This window comes from Psittacula echo, assembly GCF_963264785.1.
Source record: "Psittacula echo genome assembly, chromosome: 14".
NCBI classification, from domain to species: Eukaryota; Metazoa; Chordata; class Aves; order Psittaciformes; family Psittacidae; genus Psittacula; species Psittacula echo.
This window is the reverse complement of record NC_137750.1, coordinates 9,597,562-9,615,555: the sequence shown is the minus strand read 5'-3', so window position 1 is coordinate 9,615,555 and position 17,994 is coordinate 9,597,562. Positions and strand designations below refer to the sequence as shown.

General features: G+C 49.2%; 1 protein-coding gene and 1 pseudogene across 9 annotated transcripts in view; one reads left to right on the top strand and one right to left on the bottom strand.

Annotated features, from left to right (window-relative positions):
• The first annotated feature begins 2,153 nt into the window (after positions 1 to 2,153).
• Positions 2,154 to 2,780, top strand: LOC308227163 (GTP-binding protein Rhes pseudogene; annotated as a pseudogene). Its single transcript has one exon. The product of its transcript is annotated as a GTP-binding protein Rhes pseudogene (transcript).
• Positions 2,781 to 12,830: 10,050 nt separating this feature from the next.
• The window catches only part of TNRC6C (trinucleotide repeat containing adaptor 6C), a 105,677-nt gene continuing 100,513 nt past the window's right edge, over positions 12,831 to 17,994 (bottom strand). For 7 of the 8 annotated variants that reach the window (XM_080629373.1, XM_080629374.1, XM_080629372.1 and 4 more), the window contains one exon: positions 12,831 to 16,045. In XM_080629373.1, coding sequence (XP_080485499.1) covers positions 15,685 to 16,045 — 361 coding nt within the window. In that variant the 3' untranslated portion in view covers positions 12,831 to 15,684. The remainder of the gene's footprint in view (positions 16,046 to 17,994) is intronic. The other variant, XR_013957999.1, reaches the window with a different exon arrangement.

The following is a 17,994-nucleotide window of genomic DNA, read 5'->3' as shown; positions in this document are numbered from 1 at the left end:
GCTTCTCTGCAGCACACTCCTTTGTCTCACAGAGCCAGGGCTGGCTCTTCACCTTGGCCACACCATGCAGGACACATCCACTCCTAACAGGAACGACTGCAGACAGTGGTGGTGATGTAGTGGTAGTGACCCTGTGCTGGCTGCAGGATCACCTGCCTGGACACTCGTTGGGAGCCCCTCCATGGCTGGCGTTGCTACTTGGCGTTCCCAGTGTGTCCATCAGCTTGCAGCTCCTTCCCTGCAGGGAACAGGGATGGTTTAGAGCCAGGCCCAGGTTTGGAGCCCAGGGTCCCTGTTCCCTCCTGCCACAGGTTCCTCTTTCACCTTGGGCACCATTTCTGCACTTGTAAGAGAGATGGGTGCTGCTGAGGTTGAACAGATCCATGCTTTGAGGCCCTTTGGAATAAAACACTGGGAAAGAGTGAGGGCATCGCACAGGCCCCCTGCACCTCCCGAGAGCTGTCTGAGCCCTGCAGAGCTTCTCCATAGCTGGCTGGGAGGACCTCAGGAAAACCCTTTCATCTCCTTTCCCGAAACCTCCATCACTTTGTCCGTTTAAGCACAAGGAGGCATTAACCCAATTCTTTCCTAGTTAAAAAAAGTGGGGTTTGGCTTTACACAGCTCCCAAAGCTGGGGTGAGATTACTTATCATGCCCTTCTCCCTTGTTGTCTTCGGTTCTTCATTCCCACTAATGCTGGTGATACACCAGGCACCAAAATGTGGTCACTGTTTTGTTCACATACCTAAACTCAGCTCATCCGTCCTTTCCACTGGCCTTTGGCTCACAATAAGGTCCTACGGAAGTGCTATTACGTCTTCCATGTCCTCAGCATCTTCTAACTCCTGAGGCTCAGTCCTTAGCACGCCTGCAACGTGACAACAACTGGGGAATTAAGAGGCAGGAATAATTCTTGTGAAAAGGGCTTTTGGAATGAACAGGCTTAATTCAACCAGAACAAAAGGTTGAAGCTGGAACTTTGCTATGGAAAGAAAACCAACTGCATCTAAACAACATAAATGGGTCCAAAGCTTGAAAAAACCCATGCACGCACAAAGGTAAGAAGATAAAACTCATTTTAGCTGTTGAGCAAGTTCCCTTTGTATTTGCACTTGGCATAAATCAGCTTCTGAACCAACCGTAGCATGAAATAGGAACGGTGACTGCTGAGGAAACACAGGGCAACCTGTGCCTCTATGAGCAAACTCCCTTCCAGTGCTGATGCCCATCCATGCAGAGACGGGCATGGGCACATATCCTACCTCTTGGCCTGACAGCAGCCATTGTGGGGCACTGTTTCACTGAAGCAGGTCACAGCCAGCGCTCCTGCCCATGACCACTCAGCATTGCAGAGGTTGTGATGCATCGTTTCATGGAGATCTTGTTTTCCCCTCAGGTTAAATCTTTCATAGAGTAGCTGACAGCTGAACGTGCTGGTTCTGACACACAGGTTTCAGGGAGAGCTTATTCTTCTCCTCAGCTCAAATATCTCATGGGTCCAAGGAAGAGTTGGGAATGTTTGCAGCACCCCTGTGTGAAAACAAGTCCTCAGCCACAGGTGAGTGTAAGAAACACCGTGGGTGACATCGGCCAGCTCCTGCCATGTCTGACCATGAGCCACCCAATGGGTGAGGGACCACCGCTGAGCTTGGATGCTGCCAGCAAGCCCATGCCAAGTACCACAGGTTAATCCCCAGGGAGCACGAAAGGGCAGCCTGTGCAGCGTGACGGCTGCAACGCTGCTGGCTCCCTGGCGCTACTGACAGTGGTGAGAGATGCAAGTGCAATGTGCAACGTAGCGCGGTGCTCCCCAGGGCTGCACTGGCTTCCCAGGACTGAGCTCCGCGGATTGGCCCGGAGCACCCCACTCTCCTCCCTCCCTGCCCTCCTCCTTCAGCACCCACAACCCACGGAGATTGGACAGCCGGGTGCCACATGGCAGAGGGGAGTCAGGATACAAAACGAGCTGGACTTGGGGACTGTAGCAGCAGAACAGCCAGGAGAAGTTTGCAGGGAGGTGGAACCAAACTTCCCTGCCTGCAACAAGCCGGTGCCGGGGAGGACAGACAGAGGGACAGACACCGGGGCTGCGGCCATCCAGGAACCCCTTTGAGGTGAGCACCAGCTGCGAAGCATCCTGTCCCCTCTGCACTATGTCCCTGGTGGTGAAGGAAAAGAACCATGTGCGGTTGGTCTTCTTGGGTGCTGCTGGCGTGGGCAAGACAGCCCTCATCCGCCGCTTCCTGATGGACACCTTTGAGCCCAAGCACCGGCGCACGGTGGAGGAGCTGCACAGCAAGGAGTATGAGGTGAGCGGGGCCACGGTCAAGGTGGAGATCCTGGACACCAGTGGCAGCTACTCCTTCCCGGCCATGAGGAAGCTCTCGATCCAGAACAGCGATGCCTTCGCCCTGGTCTACGCCGTAGATGATGCCGAGTCCTTTGAGAGCGTCAAGAGCTTGCGGGAGGAGATCCTGGAGGTGAAGGAAGACAAATTCCCTCCCATCGTGGTGGTTGGGAACAAGGCGGAGAGCGGCAGCGAGCGGCAGGTGCCAGTGGAGGATGCTCTGTCGCTGGTGGAGCTGGACTGGAACAGCCGCTTCGTGGAGACGTCGGCCAAGGACAACGAGAACGTGCTGGAGGTGTTCAGGGAGCTGCTGCAGCAAGCCAACCTGCCCGGCCGGCTCAGCCCCGCACTCTGCAAGAGGAGGGAGACGCTGCCCAAGGAGCAGGTGCTGAGGCCCCCCATGAACAAGACCAACAGCTGCTCCGTGTGCTGAGCCGGCCGCCCAGGGCCCGGAGGAAGGTGCTGGAGGCAGCAGAACCGGATGGAGTCTCAGGTGGGCTGGGAGGGGAGAGGAGCTGCCTCGGCCAGAATCAACCCTGCTGCCTCTAACCTCTTACCTCCTCATCCCCACCCTGCCCAGAGGGACCAGGGAGAGCTGGAGATGAGCAGGAGGAGGGACTTGGAAGGGATGCTGGATGCTGGGGGGGTGCGGGGAGAGGGCGAGTTCCTGAAGAGGCAGGAGGGGTACCTGGGAAACAGGCAGACAAGAAGCAGGGCTGTGTCTGTGCCCATCAAAAGGCAGATGTGGGCATCGTGCAGCTGCCTTGCACTCACCAGTGCCACTGTCCTGGGTCTTGTTCGGGTCTGTGTCACCTCACCCCAAGCACTCCATGTGCAACCTCCTGGCACGTCTGCAGTTCCAACAGGTCTGGTGTCCAAAGTGGTTTTGGTTTTGTACCTGGGTGTAGATCATGTGACAGGGCAGTCTGTGCATCTCTTTCTTTAAGTCTCTCTTTCTTTTCTTCTTCTTCTATCTTTAAGCATACCCAATAAACACGTTGCTTGAAAATGTCTGCGTTTCTTTCTGTTGTACTTCAAACGCTTCAGTGCCTGATATCAGGGGGTTGTGCCCAGACCCCTGATCACGGAGTTTCATAGAATCCCAGCCTGGTTTGTGTTGGAAAGGACCTTAAAGCTCATCCAGTTCCAACCCCTGCCACGGGCAGGGACACCTTCCACTGGAGCAGCTTGCTCCAAGCCCCTGTGTCCAACCTGGCCTTGAACACTGCCAGGGATGGGGCAGCCACAGCTTCTCTGGGCACCCTGTGCCAGCGCCTCAGCACCCTCACAGGGAACAGCTTCTGCCTAAGAGCTCATCTCAATCTCCCCTGTTTAAATTTGCTTTTCCCTCCTTCTTGCTCACCTGGAGCCCTGGGGGAGCCTGCCCAGCTTTGCAGCCTCCCCTGGCAGCATCTGGACATTTGGTGTTGAGGTTTTCCTGACAGTTGAACCTCCGCAGTTTCTGCCAAGCAGGAGTAACCACAATTAAAACCACTCCTATCACATCCAAGTGCAGAAAAGAACAACCATTAAATGACAGCTGAACCACTGAAACAGAAGCCATAAACACAGTACAAGGAGATACTAAAAGGAGTGAGAGAAGGGCACCAAAGGGCAGTATTTACTGTGCTTTAGCATGCACTGCACTGATTTACTCTCCCCTCACACAGCCCATCCTTGCTGTTATGAGCATTTAGCTTGCTCAGTGGCCACCCAAACACAATAAATAAAGACATTCAAGCTTGGTGGGTTAAAGAGTCACCCACTCTGCTCCAGACCCAGGGTCACAGGCACTCTCAGGAGCCCAGCCCTGCAGCATGGAGTGTCCCTGCTCAGCCCAGCCACGCAGGCTGATGCAGGATCAATCCCATGATCTCAGCCCCTTCCCAACCTGGGCAGAGGAGAAGGTGCTGGCAGGGAGCACCCAGCCTCCCTATGGGCATCCCTCACTGGGGCACCCTGCAGCCACCCCCCTACGGGCACTGGCACAAGGACAGCGACCTCCAGGCAGGACAATTCCTCCTTCTGGAGCCTGAGGCAGGATGAGACCAGGGGCAGGCAGTGGGGAAGGTTTGCTGCTGGCTGCATGGCTCAGGATGCCCTCACTGCTCTCCACCTCACAGCCACGAACCTTGTGCTGCTCACCCAGCACCTCAGGGATGCTCAGAGCAGCTCAAGGCAGAGCCCAGTCCTGGGGAAAAGAGGGCTCCTGCCTGCAAGGGATGAAGTACAAAGAACGTTCCCTTTGGGCAACTGGCCCCCAGTGCAGTGGGGACAGGGATGCAGCCACAGAGATGCTGCACTGAGCCTTTTGGGCTACAATATTATGCTGAAAGCACAACACCACCTCTTTTCAGTGCATGATGAGGAAGCTGGGATGAGCAAGGCCTGCCAGCACCCTCCTGCCTGGTTTGGCCCACAGGAAGGGCTAGAAACAGCTCCTCATGCCCTGGTGAGGTCCCAGGTCCTTCCCAGACTCCCTGAGCTCCCCATGCCCACCACGGGCTCCCCTGGCAGAGCAATAACTCCTGGGCGATCCAGGCCCCCCCGTTCCCAGCCGTCCCTGATCCGTGATCTATGGGGAGCAGCAAACACTGGTGCTGAGATGCTGCCCGAGATGCTGGAGCTGCAGAAGATGCAGAAACAGAGATGCTGGAGCTGCAAGAGATGGAGACCAAGATGCTGGAGGTGCAGAAGATGCAAAGACTGAGGTGCAGGAGCTGCAGACTGAGGTGAAGGATGTGCAGGGAGCCTCTTGAAGAGCACGCCTCCATGTGCCCCTGCAGTACTGGGCTCTAGCAATCAGTGGAGCCACTGGAGGAGCTCCCCCAGGCCTGCCTGCCTTATAAAGCCCCCTCCTGCCACTCCAGCCCTGCCAGGGGTGGTCCCAAGTCTGGATGAAGGGCAGGGATGCTGCTGGGATGAAGGGCAGCGCTTCCCAGGCCTTTTGTCTCTCACCTGCACAACCTCCTCTGTGGGACATTGCAGGTTTGGGGTTGGTTTTTTGCAGCACTCACCTGAAATTCTGTTGCATGGTGCTGCTTAGCAGGGGTTACACACAGCTGTCTCACTCGGGTGCTGGGTTACACACAGCTGCCTTGCTCGGGTGCTGGGTTTAGCAGGCATTGGCCATGCAGGGACATGGTGTGGAAGCTGGGGTTAGGAAGCATTTGCCATGCAGGGATTCTGGCACGAGCCTTTAAGGTGTCTGCTCCCCACGTAGGGCTGCAGGGCACCTGAGAGCCTCAGCCCGTGCCACCCTGCAGGGCACCGCGTTTTGCTGACATCAAAAGGCAAATGAAGCAGCATGGCAGGAGCCCCTGGTGCCTGCCCCAGCGCTGTCCTCCGGGGTGCTGTGAGCCCTGCCCCGCTTTCTGCCTGCCTGTGCTGTTCTCCCCTGCGAGAGAAGGGCAAATGTGCTGAGGGAGGTTAAAACCGGGCAGGTTTTGCGTCTCGTGGCCCGAGATGCGTGTGTGCAGCCTGTGCCCCACGGAAGAGTGCGGCTGAAGGCTCTCGGCGGTAGCGGGGTCCCAGAGGGGTGCCCTGGCACTGTGTCTGCGCAGTGGGATGCGGGGAAGAGCCAAACACCTGCGGTTCATTTTCTGTCAACAAGAAGGAAATGGGGGTTGGAACCGGGCGATCTTCAGCTCAGCTCTGCCCCGGAGGGCTCAGTTAATGCAGCCCTGAGCACTTGCAGCCTCAGGCACGGCTCTTGGTCTCCTTGGGTCAGGGGCGCAGAAGATGAAAGGGCTCTCACCTGCAGAGCTGCAGCTCCAGCATGTGGAGGGAGGATGCCTGTGATCATGGCCTCAGGGGCAATCGGTGCCGCTCTGTCTCCGTTAACGTGAGGCTATTACAGTGCCCTGGGGCACAGAGCCAGGGAAAAGCCTTGGTCTGGATGAGCCACACTCAGGCACGGCACCACTGTCCCCAGGACGGCATCGACAGCCAGGGCAGCAGCAGCAGCAGCAGCACTCGCTCTCCCAGTCCCACCCCTGAGGCTGGGGAGGTTTCACCACCCTTGTCCTCTGAGTGACTCAGCTGCAGTTTAGGTTTTTCACAGGTATCTGATGTGTACAGGGCCCTGGTGCTGGGAAAGGGAGATGAGCAAGACAGCCCCTCTGCTCTGCTCTGGTGAGACCCCACTTGCAGCCCTGTGTGCAGTGCTGGTGTCCTCAGCATGAGAAGGATGTGGAGCTGTTGGAGCAAGTCCAGAGGAGGCCACGAGGATGCTCAGGGGCTGGAGCACCTCCCGTATGGAAACAGGTGAGAACATTGGGGCTGTTCAGCCTGGAGAAGAGAAGGCTGCGTGGAGACCTCAGAGCAGCTTCCAGTGTCTGCATCAGTATCTATCCAGTATCCATCTACAAGGATGCTGGAAAGGGACTTTTCGTCAGGGACTGTAGCGATAGGACAACGGGTGATGTGTTCAAACTGAAACGGGGGAAGTTCAGGTTAGGTATAAAGTGGGGGGAGAGCTGCAAGCCCCCATTTGCCTGATGGGTGCTTGGTGCTGCGCAGGTCCTGATTGATGTGAAGCACAAACGCTTAAACCAAGGTCACCGCATCTGAAAGCAAAACATTTACGCCGAGCAGCGGCACTCGGTCGTTGAGTGCTTGTCAGCGGGGTTTGTCCTTAGGGCCTTTTGCGAAGCGAGGCCTCGGGCGGCGGCTGCTCGGAGCAATTCGCTGTCGCCATCTCGTGGTCAAAGTGGGAATTGCAGCGAGCCGAGGCCTTGCTTCCGTTTCTTCCTGCCGCAGGGAGGCTGCCCTGGGCCGAGGTGGCTGCTGCTCCCCAGCGATGCTCTGCATCCCGACTGGTGCGCCACGAACACACAGGAACGGGGACGAGGCCAGCGAACAACCAAGGACTGAGCACTGCTCATGGAAACGGCTCTGAAAGAGAACTCACCCGGGCTTTAGGCAGTGTCCAGCTCCTCCTGAGGGACAGTGCACTGTCTGGAGCTGTGTGTGTGAGAGGAAGATGTTAGTCTGCAACACCCAGAAAGCCCAAAGTTGGTCAGCATCAATATTACTGTTCCTGTGAACCCTTCGGACACCCACCAACCCATCTTCCCAGCTAGAACATTCTGCAGGAGCTCAGGGCTCTGAGTGCTGCAGTGCTGGAAGCATTCCCTAAGAGGATTTACAGTGCTTTGCCTTGTAATTGACAGCTCAAGCGACAGGGAAGAAGTGCAGGACTTTGCTTTTTCAAAATGAAAAGCCTCCATTTAGGAGACTGAACGAGTCTGTAAACACCTGAGTTTGTGTCCTGCTTCTTTTCAGGGCTAAGGACCCAGGCAGCCTTCAAGGGAACACAGCGTAAGCTCCTGAATGGACCTTGATAAAACAGGGCTTGTCCAGGCAGGAAAACAGAGGAAAAGTGGGGTTTGTTCTCCTGACCCAGGTGCTGCCAGCAGTGAATGGGCAGCACCTCTTCCCAGCCTTGGGAGCGCAGGCTTTTCATTACAGCCCTGCTCATCCCTGTTAAGACTCTGGCCCTTAATCACAGGGCAGCAAGATCCAGTGGTGCCTGCTCTGCTAGAAGCCCCTGAATCCCCCGTGTTACCACCCTGCAACCAGTGGAGAGAAGCCGAGGTGCTGAGAGGTGATTTCCTTGTGCTGCAGACCATGAACTCCTGGCCTCTGCCAAGATGCCCAGTAAAAGATGGGATAAATCCTCTAACATGGTACTCGCTCCCAGGTCCCACGAAGGACAGGAGGCAGACACATGACTGATGCCTCTGTGGTCCTACCACTGACTGCAAAGTGCTTTTAAGGATCCATCAATCACTTGCTATGCCAGTTAGAATTCGGCAATTTAAATGCCCTGTACGGACAGGAATGCTAAGAATAACCCATGTGGGAAATGTGGCCTTTGGCCTCCTTGACTAATTGGAGATACAAAGGGAAAAGGAGATTTCTTCAACCCATTCCCTCTAAGTTCACTTCAGGCAAGTTTCTCAGATGGTGAATCACCGATGTTTCAGCATTTACCTGGATCCTGTAAGAGATTGAACAATCAGTGTCTGAACTATACAGCAATAAAAAGCACTATCTTGGAGATGTCTGTACTAAAAGACACAATCTGCCACCTATGTGATTGCTTTTGGATAACAATCACCTGTGTGATTGTTTTGGATTGTTTTGGATTGTTTTTTCCTCTTCTCTTCCCTCATCTAAGGACAAAAGCAAAACTTACTTCACTGTGTCTTAAATTTCTTATTATGAGGGTTTAGTGCTTTGTGCTTCATCTCCACTAACCAGTGAGCAAATAGCGTTCTGCTGCAGACAAAACATCAGCTTCTTCTGCATCAGCCCCAGTTTTAGTCTCTAATTGAAGGCAGCAGCATCCACGATCCAAGGCCTGGAGCTGGGCCGGAGTCACTGGCTCCAGAGATGCTGGAACACCCTGGGGAAATGATTGAATCTGCTCCCAATCCACTCCCATCCAGGTTATTTTGTACATTCACAGAGCAGGAGGCAGCAAAAGCTTAGAAAGCAGCTCAGGGAGACAGCACCGTGTAGTAACCGTGCTGAGAAGCAAGAAATAAGGGATATTAGTAATAGAGTAGCTTTCAAACCACTGTTACTACATGCTCCTGTTTTCATATTGGTGGTATTAAGAAAACCATTGCTGAGCTCAAGCTACCAGGGAAAACCAATTTGTTGGTTGCTTTGTGGTGTTTTTTCCTTAATTTGAGCAATTTTGAGCTGCTTCAGGAATAAAACTCACCCACAAATCAACTCCATCCTCACACACTTCCTTTTAGCCCCATCCCTGCCTTCTTGCCCTCCCTTACCAGCTACATCCTTCTTGCTATGCTGCACACTTGGAGGTGTTGGCAAAGGGCAGCTCTCCCCATCCCGGTAGTGTCTTGGAAGCTGTTCAGCAATGAAAGCATCACAAGGTAATCAATCAGAGCTATTTGCCAATTTGCACTCTCCCTGCAGGCTGCTCCTGCTCAGCAATGGACATTGATGTCTGTCCCCTCTTATGTATTTCAGGCATTTAATGCTTGTGCTGAGTCTTCTACCGAGCACAGTTATATATTATGCATTTCTGAGTAGGCAACCTGTAGAGCTCACACTGGTAGAAGGGGCAATGCTTTACCTGCAGAATAACCATCTCTGCCTTTATCAGAAAGTTCCTTGGCCATCTATTAGGAGAGAAGAGATGGGAAGGAGACAGATGAGTACCAAGAAAGGGCAGAAAAAGCAGCTTTCTACTTGAAATCAGGTAAAAATAATGAAAACTCAGGGATTTTTTTCATGATCCTGTGGTGTAAAGCAGTAAAGCATCACTGTGAACCATGAATAATGTAGCCAAAACAATGAGACCTACTGCAAAAATGAGAAGGGAATCTGCTCCTTCCCAGCGCCGTCAGTAACCCAGGCTGTTAGTCTGCTTGAATACATCCTTTGGTATAGATTAAGATAAATTAACAAGTGGGAAAAGGCTCCAGGAGATAAAACTGCAGAGCAATTACAGAGGAATCGCCCACACCTTTGAATATTATCAAGCCCATTCCCCTGAACAAAATGGAACATTGAAAGCAATGAACTCTTTCATTAACTCTGGACAGGTACAGGTGGGGTTCAAGGCAAACCACCCTTACTAATCACAGTATTTATTGAAAGCAAAGCAATCTTATTGTGTTTTAGACCATTTTTAATAACCCTGAAATCATGACTGCACTGGGACCACGTTTTCAGCAGAGAAAATTTACAAGCAACTTCTTTCCAATGCATGGGACAGTGAAAAACCCAAACACCAGGAGTACACACAGGACAAAGGGTTGTATTCACTCCTAATGAAGCATCTTCATTAGAGAGAAGATAACGGTGGGAGCGTGAGGGGTTCCAAATGGTCAACTTGACTGTCTTTGCACAGGCTGGATTGGCTGTTGGAAGATGAAGTCTGGCAACTTGCAGTAGGCAACAGTGAACCTGAGTGATTGGGTGCATCCGCTGGATGGAGACACCCAGACCCCACTAGAACATGGGCATGAGTAGTCCGTCCTCCCTTAGGAAAGCTACAGTGTGGGTGAGTGCTGGTGGTGCCTCTCCCAGATTCCAAGTGCACGTGCGTGTTACTGGAAGAGACCCCTTGGGAATGTGAGAGGACAAAAGCTGGGCTGCTCCCGTAGATGTTAAGGTTTCACGGGTACGTTACTGCCTTCAAAGCAATACAAGGATCTGGGTGAAACAGTCCAAGAGACCTGCAGGGAGCTAAAGTCGTCCTGTGCTGGGTGGACGGGCCCATGGGCTCCTTCGAATAACCACTGAGAACACTGCGAATCACAGGCATCCCCAGACACGGATGGAGCTGCCCTTTACCTTGGCATCCTCACAGGTTACAGCAACAGTTCGTGTGAGCTCCATATCCAGTGTGGCAGAGCTCCCATTCCCTGAAACTGGCTACACAGGACTTGAGCAGAGCTTGTACATTCAGCATCAACACAGCGATACAGTGAGCACACCTCCACTGGGACAATGCGAGAGACTTCTAGCAGCAGTTCATACACAACAGCAGATGATCCTTACAGGTCACCTTTGATCCGGTACCACAGGTTATGCTCCACACTATAGCTGCCCATAATCCAAATCCTAAAGGGTTTTTCAATTCCATTTCCAGACTCTTACAACTCCAATAACATATACAGATATCCATCATATACATTTGTTTTAATTAAAAAGCTCCTTCACATACACAATCATCTATTGACTTACCAAGAACAATAATGTATTTCTGGAGCAGAAGAGCAAACCCATCTGCTTTGCCAGTGCCACCCACAATCTAGACAAGGAACTAAGAAGTTTGACAGTTCCAGACCATTTAGGAAAGAGAAATCCTCTTGCCTGAAGCCAGGGGAGCCATGCAGTGACAGTGCCATGGAGGGTACAGCAATGCAATGTACAGAAAAACACAAAATTGGTAAAACCTGTTTTCTGGTAAGGATTTGGGAGCCAGCAGGAGAATCCTTCTCATCAGGAGCTAGCTTCACCATTGCAGAAACACTGGGCAGCATTAAAGCAGAAAAGAGCATGACACTGAAAATAAAAGGAGCTACACAAAACATCCAGAGACTGATCTTGGCCACAGGCTGTATTGCCTTTAACACAGCAGGGTGGATACTAACTTTTAAGAGTGCATCTGACTCGCAAAAAGCCGTCTCTGCCAACCTTATGGAAGACAAAAGCTCTTGTTAGCTAAAACACCCGACTCCGTAAGGGACTTTGATGCCCAGGCAAACAAAACCCGGGGACCCTGAAAATCAAGAGGAAAAAAACCCAAAGAGAACTGAAAGCAACCAAAAGACCAAGGAAGGAGAAGAAAACTGAAGGCAACTCTCTTCTGAGCGTTTCATTACACACTTCTGTGCAACTTCATGGCAGTAGCAATTAAAAGAGAGGCTTCAGGCTGGGTACTTATCTTTATTTATTAAATTACTCACCCCGAGCCTAGATTTGGCCATTTTTAACTGTATCCTATTGAAGCAAACTGCCAACTCTTGAGAGTTGTTAGGTCCCCCCAGCCCCACAGGCCATTCTTATTTAATGTATGGCAGAGCAGCCGATGGTCCCGGTGACAGCAAGGACAGGCGACAGTCGTGGTGTGGGTAGAGCTGTGCAGGGCTGTGGACCGTCCTCCAATTACTCCAGGCTAGGTTTTTCCCTTCTCAACTGAATCAGTGGACTGGGCTTTACTGCACCAACTCGTAGCTATAGGCCTGTCAATCCCACTGCCCATATGAATCACCCTGGTGCCACCAAGAGGTGAAGAACTGATTTGATGAGGCTGGAGGAGAAGGTAAGCTCATCTGTAAAAGAGATGGAGCAAGGACAGGTCCCTCCAGAGACTTCCTGTGCTTCACCTCCTGTGCCTAACGTCAGCCACTGGAAATACCTTAATTTCAAAACCTGAAAGACCAAATATGAAAATATTTTGCTGTTTATACCTTATTTACAACAGGGTATTTGCTCACCCAAGTTAGTGGAACTGGTGGTTTAGAGATATCCAGGTCCAGAGAATGGGAGGCAATGGGGTGGGAGAGCTAGAGCGGAGCCTTCAGCCTCTTTAACAGTGCCAACAAGTCATCCTCTACGTGACTAAAGACATGAATACAGGAGAAAACCATCATTCTAACAAAAATGATTACTGCAGCACCCATGGATGCACTAAGCCGAAGGCTCATGGTACAAGCATTCCAGGTATAGGAATGCCATCACCAACATGCAGGTTGAAGGGTGTGTGATGACACTTGCAGGAGGGATCTGCCTGGCTGTACACTTGATTCTCATTAACACTGAGTTAAACATCTTCCATGAAATACCTTAACAGATTTAACAATATATATATATATATTCAGTATCCCCTGCTTAAAAGAAAAATACACATTATTTCAACAGCCAAGAAAAAACTGCAATTTATTAAGTTTCAAAGAATCTTCGTACTCTTGAAAGCAACTTTCGGTGCATGTTCTTTAACAATCACATTCTATGAGGAGAATAAACATTAAAAGCCACAATTGTTGGTTTGTTTTTTAATCTCAGAGTTACAGACATCTTGAATCCAAAAGAAAAGGCAAAAAAAAAAAACAACCAAAAAACCAAAAAAAAAAAAGGCCCAAAACACCCTCCCCCCTCCCCACCCCTAAACCAGAAATTTTCATTCCCAATTTTAAAACATTCGGAGTTTTTTCTACAACTCAATGCTAAAGTTCAGCATGGAAAAATCGTATGTAAACACGCACATACACACATACATATTTTATATAAGTGTGTGTGTATATAGCTATATAAAATATATATGTTGGAGGCGTGTAATGGCAATGAGATGCAATTACTCTGAGGAAAGGCTATTCAGCTAAATACACCACTAAACCTTGAGAGAAAAGAAAAACAAGTCTTGAACCCAGTTTGTGCATAGTTCATGATCCTCTAGAAAACCAGCTTTTGTTAATTTGCAATCTTGCAGGACCCTTTACATCTGATAAAACCATTAAAAAGCTAATCTTCCAAAAGAAAAAAACAAAATAAACCAAAAAAAAGAACAGAAAGAAAACCAAAAAGAAACCAAAAATGTAATGCACAAGTTTCCTGATCCAAGCAGGCAGGGAGCACAATGTTCATATAACTTTTAAAACATACGTGAAGTGTATGTTATTCCATTGTCTTTCTTCCTTTCAAAACAATCAAAAACATTGATCTTTTCTTTTAAACATAAAGCAATTTTTTTTTTCAATATATAAAGCACTCTTCAAACATCTATTTCTTTTTGAGTCCATTATTTGGTAAATATGTAACTGCTACACATTAGATTAGGTATTTTCTTCTTTCTTACTGTCTTTTTTTTGATTTTCTTTTCTTTTTTGTGTTTTTTTTTTTTTTGTGTGTGTTTTGTTTTTTTTTTTTTTAATTTTTTTTTTCCTTTTTTTTTTTAATAATATCTTCAGTGCTAGGAGTTGGGTTTTAAAAATACATGAAATGGTGTGGAGTTGCTCCTCGGGAAACCCGGCTTTCCTGAGACATCTTCCACCATGTGCAAGATAGTGATCACAAAGGTATCGCCACTTTGACGACGAGGAGGAAAAAACAACAACCCAAAAAAAAATATATAGTACACAGCAATGGCCAAAGAAAAGGAGAATACAACAACACTGTTCAATCCCAGAGCTCTGAAGTAGCATATCTTCATTCTGAAAATAAGTTTTTCTTTACGATGGAAGTCTTTTTTTTTTCTTTTTTTTTTCTTTTTATGTTTTTTTCTTTTTTTTTTTAATTCCTTTTTTTTTTTTTATTTTAAAGTTTGAAGGAGAAAAAAAAAAAGGTCTGTAAACAGGTGGGAGCCACAACTCCTGGCTCCTCCAAAAGCAGTCAAAACCTATGTCCAAGTGCTTGTTTCTGTTCCTGCTTGCAAGGGAACTATCAACTCTTTACAATTATCTATGGCCACAGTTCAACAAGAGTATTTTTTTTTGTTAAACTTTATATTCCGAATGGAAAAATGGTGCAATACTCCGGTAATTTTCTTGCATTAGTCCACAATAAAAAGCTGCTAAAGGTAGATATACATATTATTCTCCAGAGATACACACTGTCATTTTTAAAATGCGGTAAGAGTCCTTGAGTAAACATTTACACGTGAATTGTCGCCGGCCCCTTCTATCAGTTTCTTTCCTTTTATTTTAACTTTTGACCATTCTAGGATTAGCTACAAGAAGGGCTGCGGACACTCAGTGCAAAGTTAGAAGCTAATAACAATTAAACATTTGACCAATGAGCAAATAAAAAGCATATACTGAATAAAAGGAGAAAATTCACCCTTTTAGTGAACCCCCTCCCTGGGCACACAGGGACACACACACCCGCACAGGCACCCGCACACACACATACGGCTGTTCCAACACAAACAGAGGCTGAGCTTGAAGAACAAAAATCCTTAGAGCCTGGTTTTTGTGTACTGATGCCAACCTGGAAGTGTAATAATTCAACTCAGAAAGTGTTCACATTTTGTTATTGGCCTGCTGGATTCAAGTATTTGCATGTTGATATGGTTTGTGGTTTGGTGGGTGGGTGGGGTTTTTTTTGTTGTTGTTTGGTGGTTTTTTTACTATTTTTTAAATTTTTTTTTATTTTTATTTTTTACTTTTTTATATTCTTGGGATTAAAAAAAATGACATGAAAAAAGTAATGAAACAAGGGTAATGTGCATAGGCAGATCCATGGGAGTAGTGGACACAGAGATAGCCCGACCCTGCCCTCCCCCCAGCTCAACCTGTACAGTCCATAGTTACTATTCCAACTCGTCTCTTTTCTGTACCAATGGTAAATATCACACTTCACCCTTTCTGATTATTGGGTCCGCCTCTGGTAATGTGCATAATAGTCACAGGCTCATTTTAAATAGGCTTTCATTTCCCCCTTCCCCTCCCTCCCCTCCCCCAGTTGATAAAATAACCCTTTCCAGCCCAAATTCTGAAAAGTGCCCTTCATGATATACCTATTCTAAGCAGCTTTTATACTTCGTTTTGAAAAAATCACCATACAAACATAAAAAGACAACATAAAACAAAAAGCCATGAAAACAAAAAACAATAAAACCTGTCATTAGCATGTGACACTGACCAAAAGTAGCCCATACTGTTTCATGAACAGTTCACAAGGACTACTGCAGTTTCATAGTCGATATTGGACAGAGGTACTAAAAAGGGCTTCCAGTCTGATCTGTTAAAGCTGGATTCTTCATCAAGCCCGGGACTGGAAAGGGTTACAATTTTACTTTTCCTTTTAGTGCTGATGATTGTTATTTTCCATTTTGTTTCTCTTGTTTCCTAGATGGACTCCCCACTGAGAAGATCACCCGGAAGAAGAGTATTCAAAGGTGTCGGGCTGCCGATAACTCTGCCGTCGTCGGTGCTCGGGGGTCCCCAAAGGCTGCTGGAGTACTGGGGCACCCCACCCCAGAGCAGGTCGCTGCTCCCCTTGCCTCCCAGGCAGGGAGTGTTCCAGTGCCCGGCGTCGTTGCGCACCAAGCCATGAGAGCTGCTGGAGGAGCCCAGGCGGGTCTGGTTGGTTCCAGTGTTGGACTGCCAGCTGGAGGTGGGCGGCAGCGCCTGGCCTTGTGCTAAGAAACGGTTGACTTCTTCCTCACCAGCAAACTCGGCCAGGATAGTAGTGTTTCCCAGGACACACCTGAGGGCAGAGAGAAAAGGTGGAACGAGACAAAACAAGGGGTGCAAAGGGCACTTCTGGAAACATCCAAGATGGGTATCACAGAATGGTTTGGGTTGGAAGGGACCCTAAAGCTCATCTGGCTGTGCTGGGAACACATTTCCAACATCTGTGCTCTGAAGTTTGGTTTGTATTTCAATGCAACTCACCACACATCCTGCAAAGTTGAAGGTTTTGTCTTCCCCCAGCCCCATTTCTTGAAAGCTCACTTTTCTTTAATAGTATGTTAAAAATTCATTTCCTCTGTGTATGTTTAGCAAGAATAACTGTGTGACTAATGCAATGGATGAAGAATTCTTCCAAGAACCTAAGTTTTATTTTCTTCTAGAATTTATTTTGCAACCTAAATATTTTAAAGAAGATGACTGGGTGAGCAGTCGACAGAGAGTTTGTGGGTCAAGGTTAAAGGGAGAGCAGCGATGGGGGACATTATTGTGGGGATCTGTTACAGGCCGCCTGATCAAGAGGAATCTGTGGATGAAGTGCTCTATAGGCAGATAGGAACAGCCTCAAGCTCACAGGCCCTTGTTCTTATGGGAGACTTCAACCACCCTGACATCTGCTGGAGTGAAGGTACGGCCCAGCACAAGCAATCCAGGAGGTTCCTCGATTGTGTGGAAGACAACTTTCTTCTGCAAGTAATAGAGAAGCCGACAAGGAGAGGTGCCATGCTTGACCTCATGCTCACCAACAGGGAAGGGCTGGTTGGAAATGTGACACTCCAGGGCAGCCTTGGTTGCAGTGACCATGAGACGGTCGAATTCGAGATCCTCGGGACAGTGAGAAGAGCATGCAGCAAGCTCACTGCCCTGGACTCCAAAAGAGCAGACTTTGGCCTCTTCAGGAGCCTGCTTAGTAAGGTTCCATGGGACACAGCCCTAGAGGGCAGGGGGGGCCAAGACTGGTGGTTGTTATTCAAGTATCACCTGCTACAAGCTCAGCAGTGTGGCATCCCAACTAGAAGGAAGTGCAGCAGGAGGGCCAGGAGACCTCCTTGGATGGATAAGGAGCTGCTCAGGAAAATTCAAAGGAAAAAAGAGGCTTATAGAAGGTGGAAGCAGGGACAGGCAGCCTGGGAAGAATACAGGGATGCTGTCCGGGAAGCTAGGGACCAGGTGAGGAAGGCTAAGGCCCAGTTAGAATTGAACTTGGCTAGGGATGTTAAGGGTAATAGGAAGGGATTCTATAGGTACATAGCGAGTAAAAGACAGACTAGGGACAACGTAGGCCCCCTTCGGAAGATATCTGGAGAACTGGCTACCCGGGATTTGGAGGAGGCTGAGGTTCTTAATGACTTCTTTGCCTCGGTCTTCACTGGCAAAATCTCTGACCGCACCACTCAAGTCTTGGAAGGCGAATGCAGGAACTGTGAGAATGAGGACCCTAGGCCCACTGTAGGAGAGGATCTGGTTAGAGACCATCTTAAAAACCTAAACGTACACAAGTCCATGGGACCTGACGACATCCATCCGCGGGTCCTGAAGGAGCAGGCGAATGAAGTTGCTAAGCCACTGGCCATCATATTTGAAAAATCATGGCAGTCAGGTGAAGTTCCCGACGACTGGAAAAAGGGAAATATAACCCCCATTTTCAAGAAGGGGAAAATGGATGACCTGGGGAATTACAGACCAGTCAGTCTCACCTCTGTGCCTGGCAAACTCTTGGAGCAGATTCTCCTGGAAGGCATGCTAAGGCACATGAAAAACAAGGAGGTGGTTGGTGACAGCCAGCATGGCTTCACTAAGGGGAACTCCTGCCTGACCGATTTGGTGGCCTTCTATGATGGGGCTACGAAACTGATGGACAGGGGCAGAGCCGTTGACGTCATCTACCTGGATTTGTGCAAAGCGTTCGACACTGTCCCACACGACATCCTTGTCTCTAAATTGGAGAGACATCAATTTGATGGG